The sequence below is a fragment of the Talpa europaea genome (genome assembly GCF_964194135.1).
Source record: "Talpa europaea genome assembly, chromosome: 9".
Classification (NCBI taxonomy): domain Eukaryota; kingdom Metazoa; phylum Chordata; class Mammalia; order Eulipotyphla; family Talpidae; genus Talpa; species Talpa europaea.
This window is the reverse complement of record NC_140076.1, coordinates 107,451,101-107,468,198: the sequence shown is the minus strand read 5'-3', so window position 1 is coordinate 107,468,198 and position 17,098 is coordinate 107,451,101. Positions and strand designations below refer to the sequence as shown.

General features: G+C 35.7%; 1 protein-coding gene across 2 annotated transcripts in view; it reads right to left on the bottom strand.

The window, feature by feature from the left end:
* The window catches only part of CEPT1 (choline/ethanolamine phosphotransferase 1), a gene marked incomplete at both ends in the record, with an annotated part of 28,055 nt that extends 11,335 nt beyond the window's left edge, over positions 1 to 16,720 (bottom strand). Inside the window, 4 exons of one of the 2 annotated variants that reach the window (XM_084243267.1) lie at positions 3,098 to 3,182; positions 9,293 to 9,434; positions 11,497 to 11,644; positions 16,382 to 16,720. In XM_084243267.1, the coding sequence (XP_084099393.1) occupies positions 3,098 to 3,182; positions 9,293 to 9,434; positions 11,497 to 11,644; positions 16,382 to 16,720 (714 nt within the window). The remainder of the gene's footprint in view (positions 1 to 3,097; positions 3,183 to 9,292; positions 9,435 to 11,496; positions 11,645 to 16,381) is intronic. The other variant, XM_084243266.1, reaches the window with a different exon arrangement.
* Positions 16,721 to 17,098: the final 378 nt, after the last annotated feature.

Here is a 17,098-nt window from a genome sequence, read left to right as displayed (position 1 = left end):
CTGTGTTGTAATTTGGATTGGCTACTACCTTGGTCAACACAGAATATGCACTAAATTCAGTGTCAAAGAAGCCCTGATTTGTACAATATGACTTGCGAACTATTATTTAAAAAGAAGCATTTTGCTTAAAAAGTCATTCATTAAAAGTGTATGAAATACTATTCAAGGATTAGATTTCAACAAACTCCAGACTTTCAATTATTTGTAAATGGACACTAAGTTCTGGAGAACTTATGCAAAACTAGAGCATGGCACTACCAGGAAAACCAAGTGTAGGATGAAGTACTGAAATGAAGATTGGCCTAGAAATTCAACAAACCACTTCCCTATATTTTACTTTCTATTTCTGATTAAAACGGGGCAGAGATAGATTAAATTAATATTAAATACATCAAGGTGATAGCTGAGTGATGACTGAATATTTTAAATTCAGGTGTTAAATACAAAGTCTAAGCATTTATTTTTTGAGCTATACTGATTTAAACAGTATTACCTACCAAATGAATGACATCTGGATCTTTATATTATCTGAGAAAATTAAAAACAACCCCAACCCCTGACATTGAGTTAAAATAGCAAAATAGCCAAAGGCTAAAATAGAACAAATCCTCTAAGAGAAACTAAAATTTAGGTCTCAAATTTAAGGGGCAGCCCATTGTTACACTCTTTGGAAACAGAAGAATTATTAGGAGAGTCCCCTCTCTTCATTTAGTTATACTCTTGGAGTAAATAACCTCTTCCTCTCAAACATACACAATTGATTTTGGGAGAAATCCGGAGGCTATTAGGTATGACTAACACAGGTCTTAAAATTAATATAATAATGATAATGAGCATGGACTATAAGCCAAGCACTGCAGTTACTATTAATCAGCACATTACATTTTGACTTTCAATCTTCACACCTACTCCAGGAGGTAGGAACTATTACCACCGTACTATAGATGAGGAAATTTAGTCATCTAGGTTAAATAACCTTTTCTAGGTTAAGAGATAGTAAGTGGCAGAGCCTGGAAAGAAATTAAGCATGCAGTGCTAAAATTCTTCTAATTTTTAGTCTACCAATCAACTGAGCAAACATTCGTCAAAAGCTTTTACCTTGCTATCTCTCAGCTACCTATACCGTATCTTTCAGGACGTTGCTTCTCATATTCTAACATAATTTTCCCTAAAATGGTAGAATACAATAGGCAGTTTAGATGCTGATAAATTCATATGGAAACAAACTAGAAAGAATAATTTTCTGAATCTTAGTTTTTCCCTAAAATTTCAAAAAAAGTACATCTGACAAGTTTCACTTTAATGACCAAACCAGTTAAAGCAACAAATAATAAAAGTAAAAGAAAATCCCTCTAAGTCAGTAACTGGCAAAAGTGAAGACAGTATATGTGGAGAATAAAAAACGTATTTCTAAAATATTTTTGATGATGGCAAAATTTAAATGCCAAAAAGATTAAAATACGTTAATTTCTAGAAACATTTTAAAAGAAGGGGCACTATAAAGATAGGGTACACAAACAGGGAGTAAGTAAATTACATAATTAATATCCTCACTGTTAATTTTACTAAGAACACTGGTAGAATAGATCTTTGGTGAGTATAAATTAATAAAATGATAAATGATCCATCAAAAAAGCTAAATCTAGGGCCTCCCCTGGTGGCGCAGTGGTTGAGCGCTGGCGAGGCTGCCTGCAGTGTCTGCAGGGCCGGTTCGTTCGTTTCCCCACTGCTGGCAAGGGTCCCACCAAAAAAAAAAAAAAAAAAGCTAAATCTAGACAACTGCAGTGAGCATATAAAGCCTCAGGTTTTTGGAGAAAGCACGAGGAGACTCTGAATGGTAAAATGGTACTGAAGGAAGCATCTGGCACCACGCACATTATTCTACCCTGGAGGAGAAATCCACAAGTAATTAGGTAAATTACTATAAATTCAATTGAAAGTGACTTTAGTTTTGCTGCCATTGTACTTTTCAATATTCTTCATATTCCAAATGTATTGTGAAAAAAGATGTAGAATACCCTCACTGTTAAGCTGACTCCAAAGCCATCACCACTGCCATTGAAAAAGTGGATTTACACCCCTGCCAGGAAGCTTTCAGAGAGTTCTGCTACCAGACCTCGACTTCTGTTACATGAATGAAGCATTTTGGGGTGTGGGGTCTCAAAGGAGAAAACACAACTGGTCACTGCTAGGATCTGTTGGGTATCCATATGAACACCTGACATAAAATAAACGGAACCGGAAATAAACGGAATCTAAGTTCCATTTTTCTTGTAGATAAACCTTCTCATACTAATATGTAAAAGAGTCTGGACTATTCTATGGGGAATCCATATCCAAATAAATTTTTTTTTTTTAACTTTCACGAGTCCTAAGGTCAAAACTACGATTCTAATACAAGAAGGAAGAGACACATTATTTACTTTTATCATTAAGGAGATACGTATTTACTAAAGGAAAAAAATCTGAAAAAGGAGGGTATTTAAGGATGACTACAGTAAAATGAAAAGCTAAGGATACTTAGTTTCAAAAGCATAACTAAGAGAGGAAAATAGTAAACAGAATTGAGAATAGCTTCTAGAATTAATTTTAAAAAAAAATAAGATCATTGAAAACCCAAGCAAAAGAAACAGAACTAGACTGTTTAAAGGATTTGCAAAAGAAGTTAAGAGAATAAACAGAATCTTTCCTGTATTACTATAGAGTCCTCTCAATCTACCTATGTAAGGAAACGTCTGCTGGCTTTATTTTGCTTTCAAAACATAAAATGCCAAAAAATTTCTACTTAATGGTGGAAAGGTATTTGTTTTAAAAATACTATACAAAGCAAAACTGATATTAGGTACATTGAATAAATGGGAGAGAGAAAAGTTTTTAGCATCAAATGACCAGAAATATTATTTTCCAAAAAATTTTAATAGGGGATTTTTATTGCCCTATTACATATAAAAATGATTTGTTTCTAATGGCCTGTTTGTCTGTGAAATACCACCAGGAGGACTTTTTATTTTTTAATTACTCTGTGCATGACAAAGGTGCTGTTTTTATTGAGTTCACGCCATTGTTCACTGGACAGCATGAATGTTCTAGCAGTTACCGTGAAGTTCCAGAACCAAGGTCCCAGGGTTCCTGTGAGAAGCTGGCATATTATAATTAGGATCTGGGACTCTGTAACATCGAATCTATGCATAAGGAAACAAACATTTCAAAATAACTTTACTCAGAACTTTTGCTAAACAGCCCCACTAAAACAGGTAGCAAATAGATTTAAAAGGCAGCATTCTCTTTATAAAGACATCTAAATTCAGTGATATGATTTATACAGTACTGTAACTATCCTTATGCATATTTATATTTCTTATCCAAATCAAAATAGAAAAGTTTAAAAATCAAAACTGTCACACTAAATAAAGAACTCATAAATAGGTAGCTGCAAACACTAAGCCTGAAAACGCACGGTCGACTCTCAGTAACCCAGGAGTAGTAAACACTCCCTAGCAAATATGAACAAATCAGGATCTGCAACATAGGTCCTTTGGGGGCCAGAACCTATCCAGACTTCCCTGTGGATAGAAATGTTTCCAAAACCCCTAATGGATAGTCACTTATGTGTATGAAAACTCACTGATTTTCTAACACCTGTTCCTTCCCCACATTTCATCCTGCTCCTAACTCTCTCAGTAAAATAAGCTTATCTATGTGCAAGGGCAAGTGGGAAGGGTGACTTCTTTGGATTTGGTTAAAACAAACATCAAATTTGCCATATTCTTGTCCTGTTTCCTGATAATCTCTAATCCAGAATCTTAACTTTTTCCTCTTTCTCTTCTCTTAATTTCAAATCAGCATTGTAACCATCAACTATATTAATTTATTAGTGGTAAACATAAAGTAAAACATCCAGTTCAACCACTATCGGTATTTTGGAATACAGATGGTGTCAGAAAAAAAGCAGCAGTAAACAATAGCCTTCAAATAAAACTACATAATCAAAATTCAGAACTGAGGCATGCTAATGAGATAGAAAGAGGTCCATGATATAAACTGATGATCTGAGAGTCCAAATTGCAATCTGGGTTTTACATTAATACAAAGTGTTTCAGGATTCTTATCTATTATAACAATTTGATAAAACAAAATGGGCAGAGTCCAAACAAATGAATCATTGCTGAGAAAAAAATACTAGAGAAACTAGAAAACTGAAAGGAAAAATTCTGGTACTTAAAAATTCAAGCAATACATCTTAAACATTTAAAGATATGCAGATCCTATACAGGCATTGGGCAGGAAATTTCCTAATTCTTAATCCACAGAAAGTGGTTTACACATTAACAGACAACACTTTAATTACTAGGAAGCCACCTTCTTTAGCGGTTACTAGATAAGAAAATGAACTGGATTTGTCAGACTACTAGTAAAATACATAGCCAGAAATTATTTTATTTTCATTTACTTATACAAAAGAAAGTCAGAAGTATTGATCGACATAGAAACATTTGCTAGCAGGGTTTTTAGGTAATACAAATGTAAAATCTTAAAAACATGAATCAAGACGTAATAAAGATAAATATTCTGGGCCTCCCCTGGTGGCACAGCAGTTGAGCGCTGGGCTGCGAAGTTGCCCGCAGCCTCTGCAGCGCTGGTTCGATCCCTGGCCGCCGACGAGGGTCCCACATGGTGTGCAGACCTCTCCTGCCACGCCCGCTGCTCCCCTCAGCAGTGTATTTCGTCACTCTGCCTGTTCTGTTCCCCCCTCTGGCTCTGGTGATTTCTCTCACCCTCCCGTGCTTCTGTCTATACCCAATGCTTGTATAAATAAATAAATAAATAAATATTAAAAAAAAGGATAAATATTCTGCCTCCTGTAATTATAAATAAGCACACTAGAAATAACATCGATAAACTTAATAGACTCATAGAAAGAACTTGAGATATCATCAAATCCCAAACTTTTATTTTATGAATTTGGATACGAGGCCCCTGAAAGTACTGGGCCTGCCCAAGTTGATATACAGACAGGGTAACAGAGATAACACTCGAGGCAAGATATAATGGCCTTAGGTCAAATAATTGTAGTGTCTTTCTTTTTATCTCCTGAAAAGATACACCTAAGAGTTTTGTTTGTTTGCTTTTTGAAATGATAATTACCTTTCACACTGTAGAAGATTTTTTTAAGGACCATATTTTGTGTATACTTTTATTACAATTATTTAGGGTTTCTAAGAATTTTTAAAAATTATTTTATCTCCACATCTTAAAGTCACATATTTAATTCTTATCTTCTTTTACAGACCAAATCCATCTATGAAACTCTAGCCTCTCAGTCCATTTCCCTCCCTAGATATATAAATTAGTAAAAATCAAGGGCTAAGCTAGGTCTGGAAGAGTCCCAGTTCAGAAGCCACTGTCTGAACGGGATCTATCTAAATGTGACAGGTAAGCAATTCTCTGTGTGAGGCAGTTTTTAGCTGTGATCAGAGCAAAGTGCTGAAAAGACATACATTATAACGTCAGGGAAGATGTATCCAAATCACATTTGCTTTCTCATAACACCTGACTCTGAATGGAAATTATTTGGTTATGGATGAATTACTGTGCCAATTTTTATTCAAGATACTATGAATAAATTTCATAGCAACTAAAAATAGGACATTAGAATACTAAAAAAAGCACACACAATCTTATTTGGCAAACATATTATTTTATACGGTTATTATTATTTTATACGGTTATTAAATAGATAATAGGGCCTCCCCTGGTGGCACAGCGGTTGAGCACTGGGCTGCGAAGCTGCCCTCAGCCTCTGCAGTTCCGGTTCGATCCCAGGCTGCCAGCGAGGGTCCCACATGGTGCGCAGACCTCTCCTGCCACCTGCTGCTCCCCTCAGCAGTGTATTTTGTCAGTCTGCCTGTTCTGTTCCCTGCTCTGGCTCTGGTGAATTCTCTCACCCTCCCGCACTTCTGACTGTACCCAGTGCTTGTATAAATCTTTAAAAAATAAATAAATAAAAAGATAATAATGAATCTATATATACAAAAAAGAAATCTTCATTTTTTTTACTCTGGTAAATAAATATCAAAATAACTCTAAAATGTTTTTAAGAAAAAGCAAATGATTTTAAAAATTGGTTTCTTCAAATTATACCTGAGAACTGACACTGTTCTTTCTTAAACAAAATAAAATTTTGACTTTTCCCTTCACACATACAAACTTTATATTTCAATATATAACTGATTATACATCTGCCTATTCTATGTGCTCTTAAAAAAATGTGTGATATCTAAACACTTTATGATAACTTTAGGACTATCTCTAGCAGTCCACATGCCTCCATTATATTGGTATTTTGATAAATAGCTCAAATACAAAGGACTTACAGCATATTTCTATGAATGCTATAACTTGCTTTTAATTAAAAAAAAATAAACTCAGTTTCTTAGGATGAATGCATGATGTCAGAAAACTGTGTATTATTTTCCCAAATCAAAATCAATCTCTTATAATACTAGTATTTAAGGTGAGAAATGAAATTCAATCTGACCTCAATAGTTCTAGACATTTTTTCCTACCATTATAAGGAAGCACTACAGTCTGGGTGGGAGAGTGACTGCCTACCTCTGTCATTTTAAATTTGGTCCTGCATATTCAGCAATCATCCTCTCTTCTCTCTCTTTTTCTCCCAGGTATCTTTAATTTTTTCTGTGGTGAATTTCTTAAACCTTTCCTATTAAAATTTACTAAAGCCTTCTTCCTTTAAGCTATTTTCTCCTCCGCGATGGAGGCCTTGCTCCTTCCCATTACAGCCACACATTTTATAAGTAACTTGTACTAGCTGTGTACTTATTCACCCCCTTCATTTCTCATTCCTTGTGATCTGGCTTCTACCCCTCCACAGTAGAGAAGCTACTCTGGATAGCCTCGTACTGCCAAATTCAAAGTACAATTTTCTGTCCTCATATTGAATTTTGGCAGCATTTAGCATTCTCTTTTGGCTTTTTTGTTCCAGTGTGCCTCCTCCTATCTGGTGCTCAATGATTTTCATGGGCTTCTTTCTAGGTTTGCTTTCTAAGTTTCCTGCTTTTTGGATGTCTAAAATTCCCCACATACATGTTCTAGATACAACTCTTCCAATAGGTTCCTCTTCCTGCAGTGCCTTTCTCTACCTTCCTCCCAACTACCCAAGGAGAAGAACTGGAGTCATTCCAGTGTGCTTGGTCAGTGATTCCTCACACCAAAGTAGAGACTTCATCCTACAGTGTTTACCTATTAAGTCCCTCTCAAACCCACCCCTTTCTCTTCAGCAGCCCTGTCACTGTGCCAGTTTAGGCCTCATCATTCCTCATGTTAATTATGCAGATGCTTCTTCTGGGTCACTTTACGTTTGTCACAGTCTCCTCTAGCCAACTCTGAAATGTTATGAAACAGATCTTTTCAAAAGGCACTTCTGTCATTTCCCTGCTGCAGGCTCTCCACAGAATCAGGAGAATAGCCCATGTTTACTGGCAGGACGCAGCAAGTCCCTGATTTTCTGGATGTCTTCCAGCTTCTCTCCTGTCATTCCCCTACAGGCATCTTCTGATACAACAATATGAACTTTTGCAATTCTCCATGCATATGTTTCATCAAAGGACTACACCATGAGAGAAATTCTGAGACTGACACATATAAGCTACAACAGCAAATCACTTCTAAAAACACTGTTTACTCGCCCCCTATTTCCTTCAGTTCTCACACCACAAGGTTAGTGTTGCTCTACTATTTGAAAGAGAATGAGAATCCACTAGGGTTGGATGATAAATAAGCTTTCAAAATAAGGGCTTGAAAGTTAACTGTAGATAATAACCAATGAAATATAAACCGTAAAATCCAGACATTACAAATCCTGCTATTTTCGAAAATACTGTCAGTAAAAATTAAGACTGAATTAGGGCAAACCAAATGATCTTAGATGTCCATTGTATTTTGTGGTTTTACCTTATGCAGAAAAGTCTATGAAAACATTACTGAGATAAAAGAGCTATGAAAACAATTTGGAAAAAAACATCTGCATGTATTTCAATCACTGTTTTTTTTTTAATATCAGAAGTCTTTAATATTTTCTGAGTATTGACCACCTTATAAACTGCTGATGAACAGGCATATAGTTTTCAACTGAACACTCATGTCTATTAGGGGCACTTAGAATAAGTTGGGTTCTAAGATGAGCCTTAAAGCTTAAGATGAGTCTTAAGTGTGCTCTCTAAATCCCTTCATTTTCAAATTCTTCAAGACATGTCTTTTAGTTAACATGCAAAATATTAGCAATAATTCAGCTAATATCACAAATTAGAAACATCTTAAAATCTATTTACAAAGTTTAATGAAAGCCATCTGAACCAAAGTTGTATAGACAAGACCAGATAAATTTCTGTGCATTCTGTCTTGTTCAAAGTCTAAAAAGTTGTTAGCAGAAAACTAAAATTTCAAGAATCTATTAATGTGTCATCTTAGAGACTAGATTAAGATGTTCTCCTATCATTTGCCATCAGATTTTTGTTTGACATCTCATGAAGTACTCAGAGTCTTCTCAAATTCTTTCTCTCTTAATCCTACACCGTGTGAACAGGATCTGTGATATTTAATTAAACACCAGTTCATGAATTCCATCCTTTGCCTGTTCCAAGATTGGTTTACTGATTAATATTCATGGAAAAGTGCTGTTCACCAGGTAGGAACAATTCATTTTAGAGTTTGAATGGAGTTTGTATTTCATTTTTAAAATGCTTAAGCATTTTGTTGTTGGTAATAATCTATATTACTAACATGTCAGTTCATGTCAACTGATTATCAAGAGCTTAAATTTTTATAAATCCCTGAATGAAACAGTATGAAAAGAATAAAATTATTTAAGCTATGGTTATAGAGATGAAAATTGCTCTTTGCTTTCATAAACTATCTTATCTTTCCTGAAAATGCATGTGTTTATGTCACAATAAAACAGTTAAAGAAATATTAGTAGAATGAAAAAATGAATTTGTCTAAGAAAAAGACAAGTGGATATGACCGAGGAGCAGCCATTGCTTTTCAGATTATTTTAGAAATATTGGTTGGGAGGTTCTAATAAATTCTTTTCAAAAGTATGACAGAAAAACACATAACAGAAACATGAGATAATTTCTACAATAATGAGGTTTTTCACTTCTTCTATTTACTAAACTAATTCAGTGATTTTATCAATTGCTAATATGTGAATATCTATAAGCAACATTCACCATATTTGAAAGAGAAAACAAAATCACTACTAAGTGTTACTTACATCCCAAACCGTAAGGTTCCAGAAACATATGTTTGCCAGTGTGCACAGTAGAACATGAAGGTCCCAGCAAAACAACAAAAAAACATCCAATCAGGATTTGTCCCCAGTTGCACTGCAATACACGTTCCAAGAACCACAAAAACTGCAAAGGAAAGGCCACAGTGTTAATGAACAATGTGAATTATATCAACAAGCTGGAGATAACTGTGGGTGAGGGGAAAGAAGATACACTGTGGATGTATAATCTCTCTGTTCTTTATGGAGACAGGAAGACAGGGTGTCATCTGTTATCTTTTACCCTAATTGCAACCTCTTCTTTCATCACCACTCAGTGGAATCAAACTTCTTGAAAACAATTATTTTAGAGTATTTTCGAGTGAATTTACCCACCTTAGTGACATTAAATCAACAGTAAAAAAAAGATGGAGGGGCCAAAAGAAATCAAAATAAAAGATCAAGATAATTCATAAAGGGACCTACTTGCTTCAGATTGCGAGCTGTCTTTTCTTATTCAGCAGCTATCATTATGGGTGACATATATAGAAAAAGACTTCTTATAAAAGTTTGGAAATCAAACTACAGCACAAAATGACTCGTACACAATAAAAAACAGTGGCCTATCATTCTGCAGTCACCTAATTAAATTAGAATAAGCTTTCAAGATGCTCCATTAGTTTTTATTAAGTGGAAATTTTGAGCTTTTCTTAAGTTAAAAATTAGAAGCCTTGGGGGCCTCCCCGGTGGCGCAGCGGTTGAGCGCTGGGTTGAGAAGCTGCCCGCAGCCTCCGTGGCGCCGGTTCGATCCCCGGCTGCTCCCCAGCCACAGGAGGAGGGTCCCACATGGCGCGCAGACCTCTCCTGCCGCCCGCTGCTCCCCTCAGCAGTGTACTTCGGTCCTTCTGCCTGCTCTGCTCCCCGCTCTGGCTCTGGTGAATTCTCTCACCCTCCCACGCTTCTGACTGTACCCAGTGCTTGTATAAAAAAAAAAAAAAAAAAAAAAAAACCAAATAAATAAATAAACATGCCGCTATTAAAAAAAAAAAAAAATTAGAAGCCTTTAGCTGGCCCTCCTGTTCCACTAAGCAGGTGGTTGTCAGATACACTGAAACAAAGACATTAACACCCCAATAACTGTGAGTCTGAATCCAGAAGAAGAAACTATCAAAAGTTTCTGTTTGTTCCTTTAAAATATCTTAAATGCTATGCTGAATGGAAAGAAGCCACCTGAAGAGGTTAGAGAGGTAGACAGGGAGGGGGTTGGGGGTAGAAAAGGAAGTGGGGGAGAACTTCTTGTCAGGAAGACTTGTTAGAAACTCATTTAGTTTCTAAATCTTTTTTTCCCCTCTTAAAAAGTACTCAATAATTATTTTGTTTTTTATTTTTATTTATTTATTTTTAAAGATTTATTTATTTATTTATACAAGCACTGGGTACAGTCCAAAGTGCGGGAGGGTGAGAGATTTCACCAGAGCCAGAGCGGGGAGCAGAGCAGGCAGAAGGACCGAAGTACACTGCTGAGGGGAACAGCGGGCGGCAGGAGAGGTCTGCGCGCCATGTGGGACCCTCCTCCGGTGGCCGGGGAGCAGCTGGGGATCGAACCAGCGCTGCAGAGGCTGCGGGCAGCTTCGCAACCCGGCGCTCAACCGCTGCGCCACCGGGGAGGCCCTCAATAATTATTTTAAAAGCAGTACAAATAAAGACAAAGCACCTTAAACCTGTAACTCATCTATTGCTTGCATTACAGTGTATTTAATACAGTTTTCCAGTTTTTTTTATCTAAGTCCATCATCACAGTTACATTCCAAGTTTGCAATAAAATGATAAAAGTCCACATAAAATCCATTTAAATATAAAGACCATGACTTCCCCAGTCTCATTATTGTACTTATATGTGTAAATTATGAGATTTTTGATGATGACAATTATGTCTTAAAATTTTAAAAACTAAAGGTGCTAAAATGATAATATTTAGGGTTAAAAATAATTTAAGTAGAAATTAACTTAATTTCTAAATTTCCCAATACTCCTAATAATGAACACATATTAACCAGGTTTACAATCTTTTGAAATACTCAAACTTAAAAAAAAATTACTTATTCCCACAACTGTTACAACACCCTAGGCCTCTTACTTTGACATTGTTTATCACATTCTTTTTATCATTGTTAATTATTAACATTAAAAAAAAAACAAAACAGCAGTACCTGTTGATAGGGAATCACAACCATGATCAAAAAGTTCTCCCAAAGGAGAACTACTATTGGTTCTTCTTGCTTGTTTCCCGTCTATAGCATCCAAAGACTGGTAAATGAAAAGGCCACATGCACAAGCAATATATGCCCACAGAGGTGCCTGAAATAAGACAAGAGGATTGAGACATTAATTAGTTACTATATTTGCTAATATAATTCTACTTGCAGATATTTTATCTTCATTCTTTAAAGAAGTAATAGTGTTTGGAAGTCTATGGGAGAGATGATGCAGGTGCTATCTATTGAAAAACTTTGAAAACAATCAGCATTGTAAAAGGATTAAACTTCCTGCTTTGCAGAGGTGTTGAAACAGATGCTAACAACTATGCTGCAGGGATATTACGGAAATCTCATGTGAGATTAGGTAGCCTCTATAAGATTCCTCGTCACATTTCAATTTTAAGAGTCAATTAGTGAATAATCTAGGATAGCTTTCCCCAGATTGTATCTTTCAAAGACAATTATAGCCCACTGTGGGGAGCAGTGGGCTAAACAATGGTAAACAGATTTCTCTGCTGCAGAGACTCTTGTCAGTCCTTAATAATGCCAGTGCAAAAACAAGAAGGGAGACACACTATGCTGGAAACTTTTCAAATCTATTTGAGCATGTAACTTATTTTTAAACACACCTCTTCAATGTTCCATGGAATGAGAGAGAAATGATGATCTAGTACATGGAGTGCTCAGAGTATTATTTTTCAAGTATTTATGGTCACATCTTCAAAGAATAGTTTCTCTTTTCCCAGAGAGGAACAACCACTAGTATTGAATTTAAATGTTGGACATTAGAAAAGGAGAGCTTCTAATTGGTTTATTCTCTTTTAGAATGTGGAAGAATGTTTGATATCACTTTTTACTATTTTCTCATGCCCATGCTATGAAAATATCAGGCGATATTGTGATTATTAAATACTTAAGAGTTGCAAATTAAAACTACTCAGAGCTACAAATAATAGTCGATATATTCTGCATTGCAGAGATGTCGCTCTGATAGAGATATATTTAGTTCTCAGTTAAAGATAATAATCTTCTCTTAAACATCTTCTTGGAGTCTTATATTTTAAACACTGAGGCTGTCAAAAGGACCATAGTATGTCTCTCCCCTAAGTCAGAATTACAAACCCTGAGAGCAGTATTCATCTGACCATTCTTGATATGTAAGCAAACTGGCCTATTAAGTATGATTAAGAACCCCTTGCACTAGACCTTGGGTCTATTGCTTTTTGCCACTAAAGCAAGCCAGCAATTTTCTCCAGTTGCACTGCCCCTTTCAGCAGATATTAGCCATGTATAGCTATTTTAAATTCATTAACATTAAATTAAAAGTCAGTTACTCTGTTGTATTAGGAACATTTCAACTGTGCAAAAGTCAGATATGGCTATGTTTACCATACTGAACCACAAAGACATTGAACACTGTCAGCAAAGAAACTTCTACCAGACGGTATTGCTTTAATAGACCAGACACTTGGGAGTTTCTGGGTTCTAAACTTAGAATTTTTAATTGAGCAAAGTGTTCCTTTGGAGCAGATACAACTTTAACTATTAGTGAAGACACAATCTTAAAATAGATATTTTATATACATGAGAGTCACATCTGGGCCTCCCTGGTGGCTCAGGGGTTAAAGTCTCAGTGCTATCAAGCTATGGCCAGTCACTGAGGCATTAGTTAGGCCAGGGAGCTGACCCACGTGGTACAGCAGAACTCTCCTATCTCGCCCGCTGCTCCCCTCAGCAGTGTATTTCAGGAGATAGGCCTGTTCTGCTCCCCACTCTGTCTCTGATGAATCCTGTCATCCCCCTCACCCTCAACCTACACCTCAGTTCTTGCATGTATAAATAAATAAAAAATTTTTAAAAAGACACATCTTCCCATTTGAATTTTTCTATGTAATTTCCCCCCATTCCTTTTTAATGCCAATGGAATTACTTGGCAGTGAGGTCGTGAGCAATACACCACTTTAATTTTCTTTCCATCATTTTTCTACATTAAAATTTCTTGAAACAAGTTTCTTAGTGAATTAAATAAACAAAAAAACTCTTATGACCAAATCCCGAAAAGCTGTATTTCAACCTGAGAGCTCTTACTGGTAACAGCCTGTAGCTTAGTCTGGTTTTCCTGTGTATAAAAAACGTAACACCAAATTCTTTTATCTATCTTATATGTAAAGGGTTACTCAAGAATACTGAACATATGTCAAGGTAAAAGACAAATCCCAAATAAACTTATACTAAAACCAAACTACCAGCTAATGAGGTTTAAATACTTAGTATGAAAAATAGATTATGAGACTATTTTAATGTTCCATGTAAAAAAAGTCCACATTAAATACTTAGTATGAAAAATAGATTATGAGACTATTTTAATGTTCCATGTAAAAAAAGTCCACATTTCTCCCTCAGGAATCTGAAAAACATGAACTAATTTTCCTTTCTTGACTACTAGAAAGTTGTTTTTCTTAATGAAAAAGGCAAACTAAGCTGAAATCATTACAATAGTGACACTCTTTTCTACCAGAAAGACTGGACTCTAAAATTTATTAATGCATTAAAAAAATCAGTTAAAAATATATGGAAAGTTCATAATACCTATAGACATGAAATTTAATGTTCACCTACTGGTATAAGGTTCAAAAGAATTAGAGCTACCATGAAGAAGAATTTCCCTGGATAATATAACTATGGAAGCCTTTGATAAACACTGATAGAGGAAAAAATATAAGAAATTAAGTAGACTTAGATGAATTCATGAATCCATGTATCACATGTTATTTATTTAAGGAAATCAGAAATGGGAGGAGGGCTGGGGGGGAAATAGTTTTAAGTTATCAACTTAAATCTTTTTGAACAATGAAATAATAGCCATTTGGTAAGCATAATATGCTAGGTTCTCTGAACCTGTGATCTTTCTACTCAACCCTCATAACAATAAAAAAAAAAAGGTAAAAGGATAAGTAAACTGTGACTTAGAGAACTTACGTAACTTACTGAGTATCACAGAGATACTAAGAGCACCCCATGGAAGACAGCCATGACCTATTTTAATGCATTCTCATCTAAGCCTAACAAAGATTTCTACCACGCAGCTATAATCGCACCTCAGCATAGCCTTTGTTGGACACTACCTGCCCTTGCAGAGCATCTAACAGTCACGTTCCACCGTTCCGCGTAATTACTCCCAGGAGAGAGTCTGAAAAGTTCTCTGTGATTCTGGAGGTTTCCCCAAAGATTTAATTTATTATAGGATTATGCCAATAATTCCAAATCATTCAAGATTTGGCTGAGGAAAAATATTACAGGGGATCACGATGATTGCTGCAAACTGGGGTGTTTAATAATGACTATTAGTAGCTGAGTTACCTTTGAACCTGAGCCTCACCTAGAATTAGCATAGGGATTCCACTGGACTCAACCTACATGCTGTTGTTGTGCTGTGCTTCTAAGGATGGTACATAATAGGACAAAATTTCTCTAGAAGTAGCTGCAGGTCCCAAGTAAGCCACAGGTAAAATAGCTCATGGGACACATGGTAAAGAATCCCAGGACATGTTTAAACAATTACACTGGCTTTTGTTTTTTAAGATTCCTGATTGATGTAAAGCAAGATAGTTCAGAAAGTGAGGAAAAACCAGAAATATATACAATCTATTTAGACTTCTTCTTTGTATTGTAAAAGAGGAATTAAAAGAGAGGTATTTGAGGATGAGGGGAAAAAGGAGCATCTGGAAGAAGACAAAAATAAAACACCAAATTAACCGTGGTTTATAGGTAACAGGGACCCTCAATAGCTATTTGCATTAGGAACTATATGTAGAAATAATGAACTGATGAAAATGAAAGGTATATAGATCAGATGGTGATAATTTTATCTCAAAGTACAAGTTGTCTAAAAAAGACCACTTTTTTGAAAAAGGTTGTTACTTCAAGCTTAAAACAAGACAAGGAATGTAGTGGCCATTATGATTTCATACATTTCAGAGTCACTTTTGACATCTCCTTCTATCTTCTTGGGTAAACTGAAACTGATCATTCTGATTAACAAAGACATAACAAATGTTCCTGATTCACTTTCACTTTCTAACTGCCTGAGTTCATTTTTTGACAGAAATTTTAAAACTAAAAAATTAAAACACCAATTTACTCAGTTTTCATTTTAAGTAATGGGTACCAAGAATAAAAGAGGGAACAGCAGTAGAAAGACCTGTGTTTGAGAAGGTCCCTGAAGGCAGTCTTTGTAAGCAATGCCATAGTTTCTCGATGGCAGCCATAGCAGCACACAGAACAGGAATTACATTGTATTGACTTTTGCTTACACTTCCTTTGCCTTGTTAGAATAATAGAGATATATCTGACGTTTATCAGTCACCTGTGTTTACAGAAGAGAAAAGGGGTATTCAACCATTCTCACAGGAATGGAGAGGAAAAATATTTTTGATAAGATTGACTTACAGCTGTGCTATCTCCAAAGACTTCTCTCTCTGATTATTTGAAACTTTGCTAAGACTTTATTTGGCCATTTTTAAAAAATGGGATAAAATTCTTTGGCAAAGAATTGACACTTTCTGATTTCAAAAGGAACATTTTGCTAGCAATCCCTGCCAGCATTAATTTACTGACTAGAACCAAAGTCCACCCTTTGCTCCTGGTTTCTCATAAGCCTAGTCTATAAAGTAGTTTGTAGTTATGAGCTTTACTACCAGTAAGTGTGATAGGATATTTGAGAGCAGTTGCCAAATAGCTGTCAAATTATCTTATCTTTAGCTAAAATGACCCAAATCCCAATTATAGTGCTGCTGGTATATAATGGTCATATCTGTTGTTAAAACATTTTTCTTACCTGCTCTGTTGCTGTAGGGCAGTAGAAGACTAATAAGACAGTTGTACAGATATTTATTGACAATCCAATGATGGTGATGAGATTTGGGGCAATCCAGGAGGGAACTCTTCCAACTAGCCATTCCCAATAACCTTGCATTAAGGGTTCAAGCAAGGACCGTCCTGCACTCTGATATCTGTGTTCTTCCAGCCGCTTTAGTTGATGTCTCGACAATGGAGGTGTAGGCAACTGAAACAATTTATTTAATACACACCCTGGAGTACTCATATGCCCGAAGCCCACAGGGGACTCCAGGTGAGAGTCTCCACATCGTTTTCTTGTTGACCGATGCCCACTCATGGATCTTGGCTTTCTTTTATTTGGAGAGAATAAATGATCTTCTTTTATAGCTTTTTGTGGCTGGTCTTTACCTAAAAGAGAGAGAGAGAGAGAGAGATCTGTCAGTCACTAGTTATATCAACATCAGTAAATTAAAAAAACAAAAACAAACTGGTAATAGAATAATACATATCAAGTAGGAATCAGAAAATCAAGTATCTGCTTTTAGTTCAAGTTCTTACTGATAGTGTGAGTGAAAAGAAGTCATATAACCTTACTTTTAAGTGAAAAATATTAAGGGATTTTAATAGCTATATGCTTCCTGTGACCTTAAAGTTTGTCTCATGTCAAAGTTCATGCTCTATTTTCTCTGTCTTCTCACACCGCCTTCAACAATAT